The sequence below is a fragment of the Dromaius novaehollandiae genome, chromosome 2 (assembly GCF_036370855.1).
Source record: "Dromaius novaehollandiae isolate bDroNov1 chromosome 2, bDroNov1.hap1, whole genome shotgun sequence".
NCBI lineage: Eukaryota > Metazoa > Chordata > Aves > Casuariiformes > Dromaiidae > Dromaius > Dromaius novaehollandiae.
In genome coordinates, this window is record NC_088099.1 from 1,993,774 (window position 1) to 2,015,761 (window position 21,988).

Below are 21,988 nucleotides of genomic sequence, written 5' to 3' on the forward strand. Positions count from 1 at the left end.
ACTGGCACAAAAGTTACAAGGGAGGGATGGATAGACCGACAGGCAAGGAAGCCCACAGCCTGGGGGCATATAATTCATTTTCGTTGGAAACCAATCTGAAAGAAAATTCAGGCTGTGTTTCTCATATGAGCTTTTCTAGCTTCAAAGTCGCAACAACACGATCTTGTTCTGCATTTGTCAGCTAAATTGAGGATGTCCAACCTTATCGCAGTCAGGAGGGAAACTCCCCCGACTTTTCCTAAAACACATGCCAAGTTTTAAAAGAAATCCAGACAATCGAATGACATTGAAGTTAGCAGTAGAGTGGAAGGATTTTAAACTCCTCAGACTTCAAATTCTCTGCAAGCACATTCAGAAAATGCATAATTTCATCCAGCAACATATGACCAGCCAGTATGGGAATTGAAAAGGCAGCCAAGTGAACAATATAAACCCACAGAAATTAAACAGAAACAACCCACAGAATATTTTTGCATGATAAATAGCTGCATTTGCAAATAGTCAGAGTACAGGCACAGCAGAGCCCCATGGAGAAACATTATTTTTACAAGGACAAGCCTCAATTGAGCTCTTTCTCCTCTGCTAATTGGGCTTTAAATTAAATGCAATGGGGTTGCTGGCATTCATCTGTTTGAACTATATGAACTTTCTCTTCTATCCTGCTACTTCGTTTCCAGTGACTACGACATGGGCTTGATGATTTGTTTCTTCTAAGATGCAAATGTAATTGCTAGAGCCAGGTGGAGAATTTCCACAAAATGAAATTTTGATGAAGAAAAAAGAATCCTCAAAGTCCAAAGCAGCTCACCTAATTGCACATAACAGCACATTCACCTCAGAACCTTTCCTGCTGTTTATAGGCAAATGGTCTGGTTTTCTTCTCACCCACGCTGATCATCTTCCAGGGCCTCCTGATTCGCAAGTCAGAACAAGGTATATATGGCCTGATGCAAAACCCTCTAAAGGTATAGAAAGATTCTTATTGAACTGACTCAGCTGTTCACGGGTGGTTGTGTAAACGGACTAAGACGTGGGTGTGGAAAAGCTCTTTCATATGCACTCATGTAGCCATCAGAAGATAGAGTAAGGGAAAACCATAGAGAAAAGACAGAGAGAGGAAATAGGATAATTAACGAAAACTCTTAGGTTCCCTAGCTAATTGGGACCCTGCTCAACCAAGCATAACCACCCACTGAATTCCCCTTACACATATGTATAATGTCCTCCCTAACTGGTAAGGTCATTCCTCTATCTGAATAATGTCACTTATATCCATTTTGCCGCCTGTCATTCCTGTATGTGGGCTGAACTGATTTTCCAGCAGTGCTCGACATCATGACTGACACTGGATCCATGGATCATGGCTGAGATGGTCTAACTTTCATTTCCTTCAAAAAGCTACCTTTGAGGTATATCAAGCTTTTACCAGCTCAGGAAGGTGAGTCTGAAATGATCTGATGACACTGAAGCATCCCCAGGGGAAAAGGTTTGGTCTTGTTATGGACCCCAATTCTAATGCTTCCAACTGGAGATGTCTCATGGGAACATGTTGTGACCCTTTAGGATTTTCCTTACCACATGGGATGGCAATATTGGCTTGAATGTTTGTTTCACTAACAGTGTTAGGGTTTTGTTTTGTGCCATCTCCCTTTCCTAAGCAAAACTTGATGCTGCTCATAAACCCCTTGGCTGTGTGCAGCTGTCAAACCTACCGGCAATGCAAATATAAGTTCCCTAAATTGCAGGTATCCAGACTCCACACCGTTAAGGCAGGAGCTGTGTTAGCAGGGTAATCAGAGCTAGGCAGCACTGCTCCATTCTCTGTGCTGAGCCCAGACAGAGCAAACAAAGTCGCTGCCTCTCACCCATTGCAACGAGCCAGTACTCACCACGATAGCTGCCAGGATGGGCACCTGAATAATCCATTTTAAGTTGCCAGCACTCAAGTCCCAACACCTGAGAAGAGATTGACATCGCATCAGGAAGTCGTTGGTTACACAAGGGAAACAGACCCAGTGTCCTGTTTGCTAAACCCAACCCAGAAAGATGGATGCTTCCAAGGCCTGGTGTGCTGGAAGGGCCTAGCTCTAACTCTGCTTTAAGTCAGCACAAGTTCAAAGTAAACCTCCTCCCGCTATCTTATCATTCCCAATTGAAATCCATGTTAAACACTTTTAGAGTTATATTCTCCAGATTTCAGGGATCTTCCCTTTCTGCAGTCATGAAGACTTGTCCCTTCCAGGCAGGAACACACGCTTTTCTGCTCCAGCTAATCTGCTCTTGGTAGCATGGTGATTAGATGATCTCTTCATGGTCCTTCCAGGTATATATTTTTTAGGATCCTTTATAATTCCAGCCTATGCTTGGGTCACTTACAGAGGAACAGTGTGTTGGAAGATATGAGGCTTATAGAAGTCTCTAAGCTCCGAGTCCAGAGGGGGCTGGAAGGGTTTTCTTGGGGAGGTATTGGTACAGGCTTGCCCTGCACTTATCTCTCCCCCAGGATCTACTCTTGGAGCCAGGCTGCTGAGCTAGAAGGACTTCTGTCTTGAACCGCTATGGTCATTTTTTTCTCATGCCTCATCTACATGATATGAAACCAGTTCAGTTAAATCCATGATCATCCCTGTGTGTTGACACGTTTACCTTGAACTTACTGCCCAGCAGAATACTTTGTCTACTGAGTTCCTGCTCAGCAGTTGAGCAGCTATGGGGGTGCCCTTTGTCCCTTTGCATATGTTACTTCAAGCTGACTTAAAGAGGATTTCAGCATACGGTTTATATTCACAAACAGGCTGAGCCAAGTGTGGGTACATTGCCAGACAGGGCTCAGCAATAGTGAGATATCCTATAAAGATGCAGTAACACATCTGTCTAAAGTCATCTCACCAGAAAAAACTGCAATGAAAGTAGTCAGGTTTTTGGGAAAAGAAGAGAAGCCATGCTGGGTTTTGCTGAATTGGCCTTATATTACCCCTTGGAATAAACCAGCAGAGATTTGCATGGGGACCAATCCTCTCCACATACAAGGCAGTGACATGCATGATTGTGTGTTTTCACATTCAGTTACTGTGCTTCTTTCAACCCCGCTCTCACAGTGAGACCCAGCCGTGCCCCAAAGAAGTCTTTATCATCTCCGCATCTTCAGCCCTTATCTTCTGCTCCCAGCAGCAGTGAGAACAGGAAAAGGAGAACTGTTGGTGGCCATGGATGTTTGTCTACGGTCATCTGGCTGCTGAGAATGGGCTGAACATTGCTTCCTCCCAAGCATTTCCAACAGCTATTGAATAAGGTCACTCAATGTTAATTACTCTGAATTCTCTCCAACCACAGGGAGAGAGGAGTGCCACAGGCCTTTCTTCATCTGAGCCAACCAGCCCCACATGGCAGCTGCAGTTTTCATGTTATGGGCCAAATTCTGCCCAGGCAGCTATTCAAGGAAGGTGAGAGACAGAAGCAGAGAAACCACTGGTGCTGACTGAAAGGCTCTACAAGGACGAACCTTTGCCAACGCAGATGCGTCATACTTTAATCGTTGTGCTGCTAGTTTCTTCTAAGCCCAGAACTGAAACTCCATTTGGAAAACAGTCTCCTTCCTAGGCAAAGCCATTTGAAATGTTGCCTGGGGAACCTCATGCTCTTGCTGGGAGACCATTGGCAGATGAATGCTGTTGTGGGGTCAAGCCTGGGCTGTGCTTTATTGGAGGCAAATGTGATTGTATTGGAGTGTGAAAATTGGGTGCTATGGATGCTTCATTCACCATAACATGAAAACATGAGGTCATCAGAGTGGCTGTATTGGGCCAGACCAAAAAAACAGCTAGTGCAGTATCTTGTTTCAGGCAGTAGCCAGAAAGTGATGTCTAGAGAGGAACGGGCAAGCAAGTAGTAATATTTTTACTGAATATTCTTCCAACTATCTACAGTTCAGGAGGACTTTCTGAGCCAGAACATTGTCTTAGTATTTAATACTTCTGGAGGAATTTATCTTCAAAGATTTTGTACAAATGCTTCTTAAACCTAAGTGCATGTCAGAGTCCACTACACCCTGCAGCCAGGCGTTCTCGGTTGCTCTACCTGGCCAAAGACGAACCACTTTCTTTTGACCATGCCGAATCTACTGTCTCCCAGCTTCACGCAATGCTTTCCAGCTCAACTACTGGAAGAGGCCGTGAACAAGTGATGTCTATCGATGCTGTGCAGATCATTCAGGATTTTATGGACCTCCGTCCTCTCCCTGCCTAGCTATGAACCAGTGATGCGGTGCCTGTACTGGTGGCAGGAAAGTGCTGTAGTTTGACTCCCAGCACCCCTGTGGATATCCGAGGGGTTCTGATATATCAGCTGCAGGTGTTCACATCTGTCAAGTTCTGTAAAATGAAAGGAAATCCAGGGATGCTGCATCCACCCTATTCCTCTCTGCCACACACATCCCAGGGGTTTCCTGACTTCGTAGTAGAAGTGGTTTCTGGCCTTGCCTTGTACCTTTTTTCTTTTCTGTTCACTCGCAAAGTCACCTGTGCTAAAAGCCCCACAGAAGCATCACATGCAAAAGGGAGAAAAGAAAACCTGACTGCGACTTACTCTGTGTCGGCTAGAGTGGCTCTCACGCTGGCCCACGCTGTAACAAATACAGCAGGGAGTCCTGCAAAGAAACAGAAATTAAACTGAGTGAGTGAGCTGGGACTGGAGGGCTCCATTCTGCACAAACCCAAGTGGAGAGGGCTAGTGGAGAGGTGGAAGGCAGAGTTTTAAAATATTCAAGCATAATTTAGACTTTGGTCTTGCATCACTTCAGTAATCCAAGCATAGTAAACTAAGCGGTGACAGGAACCATATTCGGAGGCCAAACAGCACAGCTTGGACATATCCAACCTACTAAACTCTCCCAGCTTTCAAAACAGAGCAGCCTGTTTTCCCGAGCTGTCTATCAGGAGTGGGTCTGGCTCGTGCTACCTTATGAATCGTGCTTAGGAACTGTGTAGGAGATGCCCAGCTGGGCTGGACCTGAAGTGCATGGTGGACCTGACAGAATAAATCAGCAGGTTCCTGTGCCTGTGCCCTTGCTTTGGGGCTGCTTTATGTATGAATAGAGACATAGCCTGTAGGATCTGAACTTGGGCCAGCAATCCCTGCTCTAGCCAGCAGGTCCAACTTGAAGCAGAGATCGGTTTTGTGCAGCACGTCATTCCGAAGATATTTGTTCCCTTCCACTGACTTCGAGGGAAGATGGATGTGGAGTCAGACTTGGACCGGCATCTCCCAGGGCAGAGACTTGAGTACGCCGGAAAGCTGTGCTCAGAATCCAGAATGCTTGGTGGCAGCTGAACTAGCAACGAAACGGGGTCTGGGCATGGCCTTGGCAAATTCTGATGATCACATGCTGCGAACTGCTAGCCAGGTCCTAACACAGTTTTGGACCAGGCCAGCTGTCACCATCCCAGACATTCCTGGGGAAGGTTCAGGCCATCCTTTTTTGGGAAGAAGAGAGAGGATGGAGAAATAATTCAGCTGTATAGTTGTGAGCTGTGCCATGCCAGCTGGTTTGAAGACTACAGAACAAATCTTGACTCATTCAATTTACAGGAAAAGATGTGGCATGTAGGGCAAGCTCACCTACGTACTAACTTAACTGAACTACTGTAAGAATTGCACTGTACTATGCACTATGGATTCAGCAGATGTCCTACATGGGGCACCATGGTAGTGCCTGACTGGTATCTTGACCAGGGCAATAAGTGGTAGCAATGAGATGAAGGAAGAAATTTTGGAGGGTGAAGTTGATGGCCAAAGATTTTGGTATAAAAGGTCAAGGACCCTTTCACTGATTCTAATTCTCCTCAGGATTTTCTTCACCCAGTTCTGATCTTCTCAGCCTGGATGAATTAAAGAAAGGGAGACTTGCTGCATAAAAGATAATTGGTGGAATTCAGGATAATACTTGCAAAATACTTTAGCCCATGATTCGCTCCTGAATGAACCATCCTCATTTCAACACAGTTACATTGGGCATCACCTTTTCCCTGTAAAAAGTAACAGAGCTGCCAATATCCAAATGGAATCTTTTATTTATTTTTTTAGGGTCCAGTTCTGCTTTATTTGTATAACTGAGTCCCCTACTGGCTTCCCTTAAAAGGTAGGATCAAATCCACAGTAGCTTCCACAAATTCAAGAAGAATAGCCCCTTTCAGGTAAAAAAGAAAAAAATTAAAAAGTAAATAAAGGCGACATTTATCACCGATGACTGTAAATATGCTGTTCACAGTCTAAGCTCACTGGAGCTCGGCATGCATAAGCACACGCTTAACTTTCAGCATGCACTTAAGTCTCATTAGAGTGCTTAAAGGCTTTCCTGACCACGGGCGCTTTCCTGAGCTGGGGTGTGGAGCGGGGACGCCTGTCTCATATACACGTGGACAACGGGGCCGTTATCTTGGTTGGAACCTTTAAATGCCGTGGTAATATAAGAAAGCATAAATAATTAAACACAGAGCCTCTCTCAAGACCAGTGGAGCTCCACTGCCTACAAAGATACATTTATAAGGAATGTATCCTGCTGTACAATCCCATGTGATGGCTGGCATTAGAAATAAAATACTTAACCTATTGCACTGGAAACTTGTGAGCATGCTGGAGCGATGAGGGGGAACGTGATGATTTGTTGTAACATTCGCTGTCTATTTCCTCCTCAGTGTTAATCGTCTGTCTACGAAAAATACGTGCATGGTCTGAACTACTGGCTGAACTAGCAAAGGCTCAAACCAGTACAACTTTGCTGATACCGTTGGTGATATTCCAGTTTATACCAGCTGAGAAACTGGCCTTATTCAGAGGCTCGGATGTCGACCTGCCTGGCTGTGAGATGGGGGATATTCGCTCTCATGGAGCTCTAATTTTGGAAAACCGACTGCCTCAGAGATTTGTGCATGTTTGACACATACTTGTTCGTCCGTAGCCTGTTCTGTACTTCAGAAAAGTTACTGTTCTCATTCCTGCCAATCCTATGCTGCGTTCGAGGTTCCTAGCAACAATAAAATATACAGGACAAAATGCTCATATCTGAGAAGCCCTATGTGTAGATTTATTGTGCCCTGTGCACTGCTGCCTCACTCTGTTCAGGCAAGTTTAGGAAAAGGCTCCTTGACATTTTCTGTAAAATGCACGGAGCGGATTCCTGGCACCAGTTTTATTGCTACATTTGTCTTTCTGCATCTCCAACACCATTCCTTTTTTTTACACTGTGAATAATTGTAAAAGTTCTTAAATTTACAAGAAGTGGTATGATTCCTTCCCCACCCTTTCCTTTGCCCCATTTTTAGACTAACTCTACATCAAAATAACGTGCACAGTTTGTGCTGTCAGGTAATTTCCAGCATTGACTCCTTCCTTCTCATTCTGGTAAGCTAGTCTTTAAACTTGAAGAATATGTAGGCTTAGCTTTGCCTGCAGCATCTCTTTCAATTTTGTATGGTGAGCACTGACTTTCCAGTGTCTCCCTTCGAAAGCTGTGGCTTGTGATGTCCTCAGACAGGGAATTCCTCGTGCTGAACGCTCACAGTGGCCACTAATGGGAGAGCCATCAACCAGGACATCGCCACCGAGATCCTCAAAGTTAGGAATCTAAAGATACCCACGAAGGAGAGAAGGTGGTACCCAGGAGGATGCAGCTCCACAAGCAGAAAAATCACACGTGATTAGATGCATCTGGCCAATGCGCTAAGGCATGCGAGTCTCCAAAAAGCTTGCGAGCTCCTGGGTGGCCATGCACATGGACGCAGGCACAGACGGATGCATGCAGGTGCCCCCGCTGCGTGTATGAACCCCGCATGCATGGCCAGCGTGGCACGGGCAGATCCCTGCCGGGCGGCGATGCCGTCAGTGACTTCTACAGAATCCACATTGTATGCGCTGTGCATTTCCAGTTAATACACACAGTGTGTACAATGCAGGTGCTATAAAGTCAGGAGTCTCCGCAGCAGCCGGGAAAGGTGCAAACCTCTCAAGCTAGGCAATGTCTTTGGACCATCCCAACCTCCTACTCTCCTCTTTCGTCTTTCTTGTGCAGAGATAAGTAACAGTCAAGAAAACGTGTGTCCCAAGAACACCATGCGTGTGTCTCCAACACTTGGAAAAGTGGTTTTCATGCATGTGCCAAAGCTATGAGTAAGAGAGGTGGTTGCAAAGCTACTGCTAGGAGAAGAAAGCTTACAAATGAAGCCCTTACGTAGGTCTGGAAACATCTAGTCTCAGTTCCCTGCTACTTAAAAACCTCTCTGAGCAACAATGAAAGTGTTTTTCAATCTCTCAGTGTCACAATTTCCTCTCATCAAATGGGGCTAATAACACTTTCTTACGCCTCTTGCCTTGTTAGGTACAAATACCTTGAGACAAGGCTGGTTTCTACTTAGATAAAGATCCGGGGATTACCATCACGGGCTTTTGAACCTGGGAGGAGCCTTGTTACACACCTCTAACAATGAGACACATCGATCTCAGGTCTCCCTGCAACTCTCATTTCCATGTGGTTGAAAGTCAGTGCTGTCCAGCCAGGGGGGAATTAATGTGGTGTGAAGGAAAAATGCCACTGGAATCAGGTTGGGTTTTCTGGTTATTGGTCATGCTTCTTAGACTTCCTTCATAAAACAGCTGCAGGGAACTTGAAGTTTGCTGGGGAATTTACTGGTGCCCATAATATGATTTTTTTTTTTTTGTTAAGTGCTGGCAAGAAAAAAATTCCTTTCTGTCATCATAGAATCCCTCATGATTACCAGGGTGCCACAGACTTTCACGGAACTGTGCTCAGCTGTGCCAACGAGGATGTGGACTGAGAAGGGGTGACCAAAATCTTTGGGTCCATCATCAAAGAGTAACTAGGTGCTCTGTTTTTCTTAGCAGTCTGGAAATAAGTTGTTGTAGGGTGATTTTTCCTCCCCCTCCTTGGAAATTTCCAGGCAGGATAAATCCTCAGCTGTTTATTGTTACACAAGGAAGAGATCCCAGCTTTTGGGGCAAACATGTCTTTTCTGTACCTATGTGGAATGTCGCAATTATTTATCACTGACTCCCTGTCATTCATTGCTGTGGTATGGGCAGGATCCAGTGCCCACTGCAGGGAACTGGAGTTTTTCCACTGACTCCAGTGGGTCTTGGATTGGCTTACCCTTTCCCGTTCCCAAAAGCTATCAAAGCAATACGTCTGTGCGGGTGCGTGTGTGTACATTATCATGCTAATCAAAACAAAGCAAAAACAAATGCAACTGGAGGGATCGTATGTTCTCATTCCAAAGGAATTTAAATTAAGCAGCCTCAGACTTTTGGAAGCACATAGACGATTGGTGTTGTGACAGGTGTGACTTTAGTTTTGTGGTTGCCTTGATAAAATGATTATACTTTGGCGGTGGCTGGAGGAATTAATGAAAGGAACCCATGCCTGTTAGACTATTTTCCTCCGGCTGCATTATGAGCAGCATCGAGTTGATTTTTCTTGTTAAACATCAGGCATTATTTTTCAACTGCCTCTCTCTCTCCCAGAATTTGCTCAAGGGAATTGCTTCTTTAAGTCCGTTCTGTACAATTTAATGCTGTTCTCTGGGAAGCAAATTTTACCTAGTGTGAAGGCTTTGAAGATGGCTTTTTTCGGTTTTGTTTTTGTGGCTTTTATATTATTTTTTTAAGAGATGACATTTAAAGTCCTTCCTGTCTCAGAGCAGCTGGTGTAAGAAATGTCTTGCCTCCAAAGGATCTCTCTTGATTGATTTATTTATTTTTCTAAAAACCTGGCGGGGATTCAAATCTATCAGTGCTGAGAGGTGGGTGCCCATTTTGGGAGCCATGTTACCCCTATATCATGTGGAAGCACCAGCAGTTTGTGGCCTACGCACCAGCTGAACAGGGGAGCAGCAACAGAGCGCATTTGGCTTTCGGACTCCTTCTCCCCCATAAGCACAGTGGGGAATGAAGGAGGCTGGAGAGAGCTGTCCTGCTGGCTGGACTGCCCTCGACTAGTGAATCACTTGGATCCTTTCCTTTTCACAAAGGAAAAAAATAAGATCCTTCATAAGCTCAGATTTGCACTACCTCACCTGCTCAGAGTGCCGCTGTTGGAGACACCAGCTATATACGACGGCAAAGCTAAATGGTAGCTTACTATATTCTTCCTGGAGTCTTGCCTCATGCTTTTTCATGCAATATGTCTTGCATTTCTTTCTAAGCTATGCCCACAGGCTCTTCCCAACCTGTGAGTACCTAGGCCCTGATTCTCCAAATTTTTGATTATGCCATGGTTCGCTCAACACCCAAAAGCTCAGGTTTTATTCCAGAAGAAATCAAGTCCTGGAAGAGGGGTGGGATGGTGCACATATTAGTCTTGTTCTAAAATGCAGTCAGGATGTGGCTAGGTGAATTTTGGACCTGGGAGCTGGGAAGCGGTCCTGGGCCATCCAGTTTAGATGTAACCACAGGCACCTTTTAAGAGGTTTTTCTGCTGTAAGCTCCTGTGTGGACTTACACCCTGTTATGCTTAGTTACGTCCTTGAGAATCATCTAATGTTTCCTGTTCTCCCTTATAATCCACACGCTTTAGACAACTGTGGGCAGTTGTTTTATTGTCCTCAGACTACCAGCACCTCATTACTCCCTGCAAGCCAAAGCTAATGCCAGAAGTGAACAAAAAGCACATTCTCTTCTGAAATGCCTGTGCTCGCAATGCCTTCCTCTAATGAGCACCCTTCTGCACCCACATCCCTCCCCTTCCTCCTCACTCCAAGGAAAGACGCCTGGACTACAAGAAGGGAAAAAAAAAAGGCTTCCCTACAAATTGTAGGTTTCTGCTGGTGCTCCAACACTCCTAAAACCTCGGGATCTTTTTAAAGCAATAGAGATCAGAGGTAGGAAAACAGAACTTAGGCCTGGCACTAGGAGCAGATGATCGCAGCCTCACACAACTTTCCAACCCTTCCAGCCCAGCACCAGTTTCCCAGTGGGATCCCAGCTCAGCTGTGAAACCAGGTCCCTCCTGCCCTTAAAGATAAGGTTTCATGGGATAAAAGTTTCACTTTATAAAGGTTTCACAGGAGCGCTCACCTGTCTTTGCAAGAGCCGCAGTGTCTCAGACATTAACCCGGCCCCTGTTCCCCCCTCTATATTTACACGCACTCACTATCTGCTTCAAAACTGCCTGCAACAGGCTTCCTACAGGCAGCAGTGAAGAGTGACCATGACTTACCCCAGCCAAATAATGTGAATCCCCAAAGATACTTCTTCTCTGAGAAAAATGCCATGAAGATGAGGCTGTGGAGATAGAGCCCTTCCACCAGGATCCAGTAGTAATTGGTTGCCAGGAAGTAGAGGAAGAAGGTAACCGCTACTTTACAGCCCACCTGCAATGACCACAGGAACACGGGGTTATGTTAGAAACATGGTGTGAAATTCCTGTGTCACCTAGAGTCTTGATATTTGCCAAGAAGAACTGGAAAACAAGATGGAGAAGGGGGAAAAAAATGAGAAAACTCTGTTGAAGGACTTTCACATGGGGGGAAAATCGGTTCAAGCATAGAAGGGATGCACAATTCAGAAGAAAGTTGCCTCTAGCCTGACGTCGTGTCTCCAGCAGCAGGTGAGTAGGGAGGTGTAGGAGGACCTTGACCATGACGCAATGCTTCCCTGCCCTTCCAGCAGAGGGGTGGTGAAGATATCTTTTGTTCCAACATTTCTCATCCCAAATAGAAAAGAAAGGCTGCAAAAAGTGAGGATATCATGTGGGGTTAATTTGTACAAAAGAATACATACTGCCATATTCCGTCAATGTGGGATGGATCCTACTAGTGCAGACTCTGGACAGTCCTGATTTAACAGAAACCTATGACTGCCAAACACATCCTACAGCAACAGCACGTCTCTGTGTTGCCCGTTACTTAAAGAAATATAAAATTAACACTGTAGACCTTAAAACAACCTGCAGAAAATGTCAATGATATTTGTTTTGTAACTAAAAGTTTTTATTCTGCCTAGCTTTTATGCTAGCCCTTCACCAGTCAAAATAAATATACCTATGTTATACATAATTATTAATATACACATATGTGTATATACATTATGGAGAGATATATGTATATACACACACATATTTTCTTCTACAAACCAAGAAGTGAGACTAAATAGAAAGAAGATGATTTTAAAAAAAGCCTATCATTTCTATACTCACAAAAAATCACTGCCTACGCACACATATGGAGCGGGGGGCAATAATTGCAAAGCTCCCACTTCACTTGGAAACAAACAAATTACATTAATTGTCGCCTTCACGGCTTGTTTGTCTTTCAACTCAGCAGAATAGGAAATGATATTTAATTGCTAATTTTCAAAGATTGCCATATATTATCCCACTTATTCCTTGTAATAAGTCCAGCCCAAAGAAAAACACAAAACAATGCAGTAAAACATTTTGTGTTCTTTTCGAAAAAGGAGTGTTTTGGAGTACGCTGAGTGCTCCAACCAAAGGCTTGCCAAGATAATGAAATGGGTCTCTGAAACAGGAAGCAAACATGATAGCAGAGTTGCATTTTGGGGGACTTAGACACACAGTGAGACATTTTGCACATGCTGACTTTATGCTAAGATATGACCCCTCTCATTCATGATCTGAAATAACCTTTGGGGATGCCACAAGGCAGAAATTAACTGGCCAAGAGGGGGTAAAGGTGTTTACATAGAAGAAGTAGAAGGTGATCCCAGTTGGCTATTTCCAGAGTAGGGTCCTAAACTGGTGTAAACTGGTACAGCTCACCAAATTTCTTAGTGCCATGACAACTGTCCATAGAGGATAAGTTGTGGCACGTCTACCTTAAGACAGCTGTGATATTACTTCCACTCTATAAAAAGCAGATAACAGAGGTATTGGTGGCCAGGTCCCTGGCATTCCTGGTAGCAGGGCAAGCTGTGAAAGACACGTGAGAATATGAATAAGCACACAGGCAGAAAGTTTGTGCTGCACGCCGTGTTGCCACAGGCACATCTCTGGCTTCACTAGTGTGTTAGAGCTGGCTCAGATTTTTCTGTACGTTGAAGGTAACCTTGATCTTAGAGTCTAAAATTTTCAGGGCAGAAGCATTCCCTCCTTCTCTGTGCAGCATCCAATAATATGTGGATGACAAACTGTCATATCTGGGATCCTCCATGGGAAAGCTGTGATGAAACCAGTGATAAGAGAGGCAGACAGGTGGGGATGGCTTTGAAACCTGAGTCTGGGCTTCATTCTCACAAACACATGGGCAATGCATATGCCCCCCAACTGAGCTTTGCATGCAGTGAAGATAATCATGTACTTCTGGAGTCAAGTTCACCTAATCCCACTTCAGTTTTCACTTGAGGATATGGAGAGTCATGCCATTGACTCAACTGGCTGTGTTGACTAGATCTCTGCCGACCACAGAGGGAACCTGAGGTGACTAGATTGAATGGAGATGTCTCCCTTGTAGACATCTGCCTTTGTTCAGATGAGCCCTATCCTTCCTGTTCCTAGTACAAATTCCTCCATTGTCCTTTCTAAAATGACTTTCACCAGAGATGAGGGAGAGAAAACATAACAGGACCAATCAGCTGTGGTTTGCTGCAAAATTACAGCGAGGCAAGATTACTGCTGGCCTCCTTCACAAGCTACCTCTGCTCCAGCTCTGGAGTCAGCGCCAAGTGTCTTTCAAGCAACATTGAGCCAAGGCTTTGCCGTGTCTGGAGCGGCAGTTTGGTGGCACAGATGTGTAGCACAGTAATGCCTCCACGGTTTGTACAGAGAGGAGCCCAAGTTGGCAAATCCGACAGTTACACATTGAGGTGGGAAAAGTACACCTTGTGAAACGTGAGCACTGACGTGGCTCACGCAGTGATAGCCAGAGGTGTTTCCAGAGCCACCAGCTTTATGGGGCACCAGGGGAGCTCTTTAAAATGGTGGCTGTAGATGTGATCCAAAACCTCAGCCCTGTCTTTACCTTTGACTGCCACAGAGAACGATTCTTCCTTAGCTCAAGGGCTGTGGAGTCCCTCAATAGGGCAGAAAGTTCCCACAAAAGAAGTAAGGTGATGAACAGAAGGGACAGGACCACGAGGACTGGAGGGACCGACTGCTCTGGTGATACTCACGAATTGTGACTTGTCTGCTGGAGGTGCCTCAGTAATGGACTTCAGGTCTTCCTCTGAGATCCGCTCCATCTCTTCCAAAGCTGACCCGGAGTACAAGACCGCGTCCTTCACGAAGATACTCACGGCTCTCAGCATGAAGGAAACAAAGAGGTGCATGTGGATGTAGTTTCTAGTGCAGTGCAAACGCCTGGCATGGAGGGGACAGAGAAAGAGCAAAATAGTTTAGACTGCCTGTTGGACAGATTCAGGGTCACCTCTGCCTCCTAAGAGCCCCACCTCCTCTCAGTGATAGTGTCACCATGGGGAAGCAGTGCTAGTGCCACAGCTGCCCTGGGCTCACAGTTCACCCCTGAGATCTCGGTAAGTGAATTAGTGCCTATTCTGGGGGTTTGGTCAAGGTACAGTGCTGTTGACCTCGTGTTAGGACAACGCTGTGCCATTTAGGCTCTTTTATTTCTGCAGCAAGTATGCATCCAGTGGGCAGTGAGCACAGCAAATTTATGGCTGGGGGATGGTGTGCGCGCTGTGCACATGCATCCGGAGGCTGTGCAGAGTGCATCTGATACGCACAGCGTGTACACGTTAGGAGTGCAGTGTGCATGCAACGTGCAGCATGTGTGCAATGAGTTTGCATCTGGAGGACCGCGTGTGTGCAGCGCACATGCATCCGGAGGCGGCGTGAGATGCATTCGGGATGAAGTGCATGCAGAGTGTGTGCAGCTCTGAAACGCAGGGAGACCGCAGCAGGTGTGCAGCCAGCGTCCAGCGCGTGTGCAGCGAGCACGCAGCCGGCGTGCAGTGTATACTCAGGGAACACACATGTGGTGTGTTGTGCATGGGCAGTGAGCCGACATCACCCGTGCGGTGTGTGCAGGGTGTGTGCATCCTTGCGTGCAGCGCGTGCACGACGAGCATCTCCCCAGTGCTCAGTGCACATGCGATGAGTGTGTGTCAGGTGCGTAGTGTGCACACAGTGCGTGTGAACCCTCTGTGCAGTGCATGTGCAATGAGCATGTCTGTGGCCTGCAGTCTGTGCAGGAAGGGAGCACACATCACTGACGGTAAAGTGCGCATCTGTGTGTGTGTCCCTTTCATCGTCAAATCCATCCCTCCAACAAATATATCCCTCTTGCAGAGACAAAACCTGCGCATTTGTCTGCACTTTGTGCAGAAGACTTGGACTACAAAGCCTAAAGAACTGGTGGCCTCTAAGAAGCTTGCAGTGTTTCAGGTATGATAAACTCCTTGCCTTTGTACCCACACCAGATTTCAGCCTGGGGTTAGCAACTGCAGTGTGCTGGGCTGTTTTATCTATTTCCCATCAGACAATTCCCATTGCTTGCTCACGTTGAACAGCTGGTGGCCTCCACCCCAGCAATAGCTGCATTGCAGCTGCAGGTGATATGACCCCACAAATGATGATTGTAAAGCGCTTTAAGATCCTGTTTGGGGAAAAACTGGGTGATAAAATGTAAATGCGTTAAACCCATGTCTATGACGTGTGTTTTAGGAGCAGTGACCCTGCTACCTCTGGAGAGAAGAAGGAATTATTTGACCTGCCAGGGTCCCTTTCTGCCCTCTTCTTCTATGGGTCTGTTATCTGGTTAGCCAAGCATGAACCAGTCCATGGATTTATACCCTTTTAAATCCCTGGCTCCAATAATGGAAATAAAAACATAATTGTATAAAAAAGAAACCATGTTTTTTTCCCCTTTGGGTGAGCTTGTCACAGTAATAATGGTTGTTTCCTGTTCTATTATAGTACAGATCATGCCAAGTGGAACTGCTGAGGTATAAATTAAGATGGGCTTTGTTCCCTGCGTGTGAAATGTAGTCAGTGAATCTCTGGCTTATGTGTGCCTGGAACAAAGTCTGGCCCAGTCTCTGCGGCTGCTTTGAGTCCTTGGGGCAAAGATGGGCTAGCACAGCCACCCATGTCACCTGGGCTGTGCGGGATGTGCTCTGACTACGTGAAGAAAGAGAGCATGTCTCCCGAAAAAGAGAGAGCGTGCTTTCTAGAGCCTTTTTTGTGAAGAATAAGTGAGGAACGTGGCTTTGTACCTGCACATTCTGGATGTTGGCTAGAATTTCATGGGCATTAAATATTTTTACAACCTTGCCAGTATCCAGTGGGATATTCAACCTCTATCAGGGGAAATGGCTGAAAGAAGAGGATGGTGGTAGCCTTTGTGGGACAAGGCTGGGCTCTGGGACCAGCTAGTGCTAATTCTGTCCAGAAGCAATCTGCAGGCCCGGCTGGCCTGTGCATGTGTCACAGGTACAGGCATTGGGATGCTCTAAGATAATCAACCCAGTCTCCTTTTGCTCGCTGCAGAGAGGACTAAGTGTTTTTAGCGCCAGTGGCTACACATTTTATTCCCGGTGGTATGTGTCTGGGGCTTAGCCTGAGCTTGCGTGGTGGGAGCTGCTGAGCTCATTTGCAGACACCACGTGGCTGTTTGCCGCATGGAGAATTTATCTCCACAGCTGTTGTCTGGGTCCTGCTGTTTGCTATGAGAAGTTCCTGGTAGCAACTGAAGCACTTATTGCACTGGGCTCTGGAGATCTGGGGGTCAGCACCCTGCTCTACCACTGTGGCTTCCCAAAGGACAAACGTCTAGCAGAGAACGATGCCTTCTCCTCCCGTGGTCACAACGGCAACAGGGAGGTGTGCCAGCCAGTTCTGTGGGCTGGATAGTGCAAGTTCATAACGGTATTTAGGGGCCTACACCCCTTGGAGGGGTGGTGGAGAAGGAGAGCAGAAGACCCCTGAGTAAGGAGGGCCAGCAGTGATTTCTGGCTCCCTCGGTGCAGCAACAGCACGGGGAGATCAGAGGAGCCATTCCAGCTCTTTTGCTCCGTGTTCCTCCATTATTATCCAGGGTTAGAATGGAATTTCTCTCAAGAAATTTTAGCTGTCCAAAACTTAGCCATCTAAATCTAAGCCAGCCATGAAGAGGGGCAACAGGGACAGAAAAACCTGGATAGAAGGAGGTGACACAAGTCTCTGGAGGTGCCTCTCTTTCCATTCACTAAAAACAGGGTCTAGGAAATTTCATTGCAACCACGGGGAAGAAGTTCAAACACGCCCCCCCATCATCACCCAAGGACTTTTGCTAAGTGGCACTAACACAGCCCAAAGCACAAATGCCACCCTTTGTGGCTTGCTGAAGAAGCACATGCCACCCCAGTTTTATCCTTCAGGAAAGCCCAAGGCTTTTCCGGTCCAGCGATTACTCGCTTAGGTAAAAACAGAGCCGCCTACCTGAAGTATCCCAGGATAAGGACAGCAACTGTGAGGGATCCCAGAGAGATGGAGTATCCAACAGTATAAATCAAATAGAGGCGATCAAAGACCTCCTGCAGTACAAATGATGGAAAAAATAGCGCCACATTAGAACGCATCTTACTGTATTGTAACACAACCTAGAGATTGAGGCTATCACACCTACTGAGGACGTAAAGCTCTGGGCCCAGGAAACCTTCGGCAATCACAGCTAATGTCATCTCTTCAACATGAAAGCAGCCTGGAAAGCGACATTCCTCTTTCCTAATGACCTAGGGGAGCTGGGACTTTTGCAAGGGAATACTGACGGAGTTGGGTAAATCCCATACCCCAGAGTTTTGCAGCATTTTTCATCCCAAAGGAACCCAAAGCGCTTTACAAACTCTCAGCCAATCCAAAGATGATTTGGCAGTTTTTGCTCAAGCAAAATGCCTACTGACCTTGGATTTTTGCTGTAACTGTGAAATTTGGAAGTTAAGTTATGCCATACCATAGCTGAATGACTGATGCACAGACTGGGGAGTGCCAACCCACCATAGAAAACATGGGGATGATATATTTTGGCTAAGGGATGTGGGAAGAAATCACTTGTTTTTGTTTTTCTTTTTTAAAATCAAAAATACCCTATTACTGTGGTTATCCAATCCAGACACAACTTTAGCTTGCCAAAGTCCCATTGGAAAAGGTCCTGTCACCAGCCTGCTCTTAGTCATTAATCCCACACAAGGTCTTAGTTCTCTTGGTCCTCTACATTTTAAAGTGCTGGGCTTAGAAATCCTGAGCTTTCCTTTAAATATTGAGATGCTTTTCTTCATCCTGGAGCTGGGGAATGTGGCTTAATTCAGGGTTTACCAAATATCTGCTTGAAAAGGGTTAAAACATCTGCCACCATTCCAGCTTGTATGCCTTTCATCATCTGAACTTAGAAATAAACTCTGTAGAAACCAACCAATTCAGCATCTTTCTCCTTGTTCCCTCCTCCCTCCATCTCCTGTGTTCCCCTCTCCCCACCCGCTGAGTTTCAATTACATTAGTAACGCTGGGCTCTGAATGACAGCTCTGATTTTGATTTGAGGCTAGAAATGCTGTCCTGGAATGCGAAACCTCAGCCCTATTACATCAGAATCCCCAGATATGTGAATGTTTCTTTGCGGTTTCCATTGGTAGAGTGGTGTGCTTGCCAATATTAATCTAGTGCGTGCGTGTGTGTGTGTGTGTGTGTGTATTTATACATATATATGTGTGTGTGTGTGTATATATATATATATATATTTATCTGTGGGGGCAGCAGGCACTAAAGAGCCAATGTGAGCAGACTGCAGAGCTTTAGGGAAAAAAAAAAAAGCTCATTCCCTTCAAGGCCTGGTGCACTTTTCCCACAGCCAAGCTGGGATCCTCTTTGAACTGAAAAACATTTACCTCCATGGCAAAAGTTAAAAAAAAGAAAACAAACCCTACTCCAAACTTTGGATTCTTGGTAATTCGGCAGTTCTGAAGCATTACTACACCAAGCTGAACAAAAGTATTCCTGAGTCCCATTCAGGATTTTAACCGGAAAGATCCATGTTCCTATCAGACAACGACACCATTGTAGCAGCAATGGTCTTGGGAAGGGCCTGCTGATTGGCTGGCAGGACATTTTAGGAGGCTGTGGTTAATTCCTCTGATTAACCACAGGGCCCCTTTTTGAAAGGATGTTGAGTCAGAACTGCCAAGACATACACATACACGCATGCATGCATGCACGCTGATGTGCTGGCTTGCAAATATAGGTGCTACAGCTCCTACACAGCATCACAACGGGGAGTCTTCAGGGAAGGTGTTTTTTGGATGGTGTGTAGAGGTCCCCAGGGAAACCCTCAGGAGCGAAAGGATGAGGATCCCAAAATGGTTGCACGGGGTGGCCCTTGAAAGGGCATCTCATGCTTGCTGGTTCCCAGCGGTGTTTGTACTTGGGGATGGTAAGACTTGGAATTACCAAGGGAAAAAGGGCTCAAAGGGCAATTCCAGATCTCACGCATCTCCTAGCCCAGGGCAGGTCTCAGCTCTGTGGAAACCACAGTGCTGAATCAGGAAAGGTCCTCCAGGTAACAAAATATTGAGTCATCTGCCAGCTGAAACAGCCACCTCCATGGTCTAAGAACCCCCTTTTTGGAGCTGAGCTGGAGGTCAGTTTAAATAATTCACAGAAAACTGCACAGGTCATGCATGGCTGAGGCATAGGCACAATCTGGCCTATGGAGTCCCAGGACAGTGTGCTACCCACCAGACCATCCTGCTACAGAAGAAGCTCTACCTGATGTTTGTTATAACCTCACCATGAACGCACGCTGACCATCAGGTGTTGGAATGGACAACCTGCCCTTTAAAAATCTGGCCTTGCCAGACCATAAGACCTTGTTTTAAAGGGGGTGATACTTCAACCAGTGTCATTTAACTTGACTCCTGGTGTAATCATTTGTTATCTGGTGTAATCATTTGTATACCTGGTGTAATCACTGTTTGAAGTGTTGATGTATGTATGCTGAAAAAAAGCTAAAAAAAAAAAAAAGAAAACAAAGAAAAGAAAACCAAAAGGGGAAAAGAAAATCCCAGTATCTATGACTCTAGGAGCAGAGATTATCAGCAAAATATTACAAAACTCGCAGTGCAATACAAAGATCAGGGAATATCAGTTTTACAGCTGGTGTCCTTGAAAGTTACCCTCTACCCCCTTCATCCCATGCTCTTCTGGGATGAGATAATGATTTCATGCCTTAATGTCAGTGAGCTCAGGCAGGCACAGAGTGACTTGCCTTAGTATGGCTCCCAGCACCACTTCCAGTGGCGTAAAGGCTCAAATAATGCTGGTGTACCCGGCTCACTTGCTCTGTTGGGCCTCTGTTCCTTGATGAGAGCACACCGGGCTCTGCACTGACCCCGGGGGGGAAAGTGTGGGAGGGATCTGAATCCCCGTTCTCCTTCTCCCCATGCCTTACAGGCTTGCTGTGCCTCTTGCCTCTACCATCGTCCTGGGCAGTGACCAACATGTCCCCTTCCTCTGCCTGACCTCAAGGCAGAAACTTCATGGCAGCCTAAAGGCTTTGGGAGAACAAGAAACCAAAACAGGGCTGGAGATGGCTTCTGCATGATCTCAGAGGGTACAGGAATGCCACCATGGGCATGCATGGGATGGATCTGCCCTCCTCCCACAAGGGTCTCTGCGGGCCGCTCTGTCTTGGTTTGGACATCTTCAAGGTGTATGACCCTCACGGCAGCTGGCTGTTAGGTTTTCGTATGGTGCTCAAGGCTTAACCTGACTCCTAATTTGTCCACTTCTTCCAATGGGGATGTAATTTGCATTGATCTGAATCCAGTGACAGACTGCTTTTCCCTGCAGGACAGCTCAGAGCTATACTAGATAGAGCACCGGGTGTGGGATGTTGAGGCTCTATCCCGTGCAAAGCCACCGGTATGCTTTCATTCTTACATTGCAGCCAGCTGTAGGGCAGTCTATGGGAAGAGTCCTTCTGCTCCTTCAGATTCTGCTGTGGGTGCATGGAGTTTTTTGTAGTGAATGTGGTCCTCTAATGTGACATTATCTGTCTACGGTGTGGATGGCTCCTTCAGAGCTTGCCATTTGAGGTCCACACAGCAGGAAAAAACGGGTGCTTTAGTTCGCAATGTATCTGACTATTTTAATCACAGGATGGTTCCCTCAACTACCCCCTGGGTTGTCACTGACTGTAAAGGGAGGCAAGGGTAACTAGTTCATATAGAGGGGTCTCTGTTTCATATAAGGATTTGCACCCATTTGGATCCCAGGTAAGAGGTCCTGACACTCTCAGGACTCAATTCAGTTGTTCTTGCCTAGGTGCCTCATGTCATTTTAGACACTCAAGTGTCCTGTCTGGCTTCCAGACGCTTTTATAGAGGGAAATGATTTTCCTGTCGGTCCCATGTCATATCTGTCAGTCCTGTGCTGATGCCTCATATATCCTAGCACATATCAGTTAACTCTGAGCATAAATATAATCTACATTTAGGCAAGTGGATGGAGCCTTCAGGACTTCAGTGTTTGTGTCTTAATTTGTGTGTTTATCTAGAGGCAGGATGCCTAATTCTGAGCTGGTCTGCTTGGTAGTCTTTGAAGGAGAATCAGGGTGTACCTATGTCAGACACTTCTCTTGGGCTGAGATAAATTGTGGCTATGAAGAGGCCTGTTTCTTTCCAGTGACACAGAGAAAGCTGTGGGTGACTGGCTCAGACTGAGACATTTATTTCCTAGGTATCTGGAAGCAAAACCCATTCTAAATATCATTACATTGTGCCTTTTATCCAACTTTCTTCTTTCAGCCTTTTCCTTTCCTACTACATGAGACCCCACACATCAGGTCTCATGAAAGCGGCCTGACCACGTGTGAGAACATGTGATGAGGCACCTCCGTTTGCAGGACCAGTGAAGAGCTTCACAGTCTGCTGTGGCTTGGAAGCTGGCCTCCCACCAGAGCTGCTCTGATTCCAGTGCCATATACGGTGGCACGCCCTCATTATAAGGCCTTCTTTCCACTTGTGACCACACATGGCCAG

General features: G+C 46.0%; 1 protein-coding gene across 3 annotated transcripts in view; it reads right to left on the reverse strand.

Annotated features, from left to right (window-relative positions):
• PTH1R (parathyroid hormone 1 receptor) overlaps window positions 1-21,988 on the reverse strand; it is a 137,705-nt gene that overhangs the window by 17,197 nt on the left and 98,520 nt on the right. For all 3 annotated transcript variants that reach the window (XM_064505642.1, XM_026095997.2, XM_026096008.2), the window contains 5 exons: window positions 17,399-17,493; window positions 14,134-14,320; window positions 11,225-11,378; window positions 4,585-4,645; window positions 1,890-1,956 (listed from right to left, as the gene is read on the reverse strand). In XM_064505642.1, the coding sequence (XP_064361712.1) occupies window positions 1,890-1,956; window positions 4,585-4,645; window positions 11,225-11,378; window positions 14,134-14,320; window positions 17,399-17,493 (564 nt within the window). The remainder of the gene's footprint in view (window positions 1-1,889; window positions 1,957-4,584; window positions 4,646-11,224; window positions 11,379-14,133; window positions 14,321-17,398; window positions 17,494-21,988) is intronic.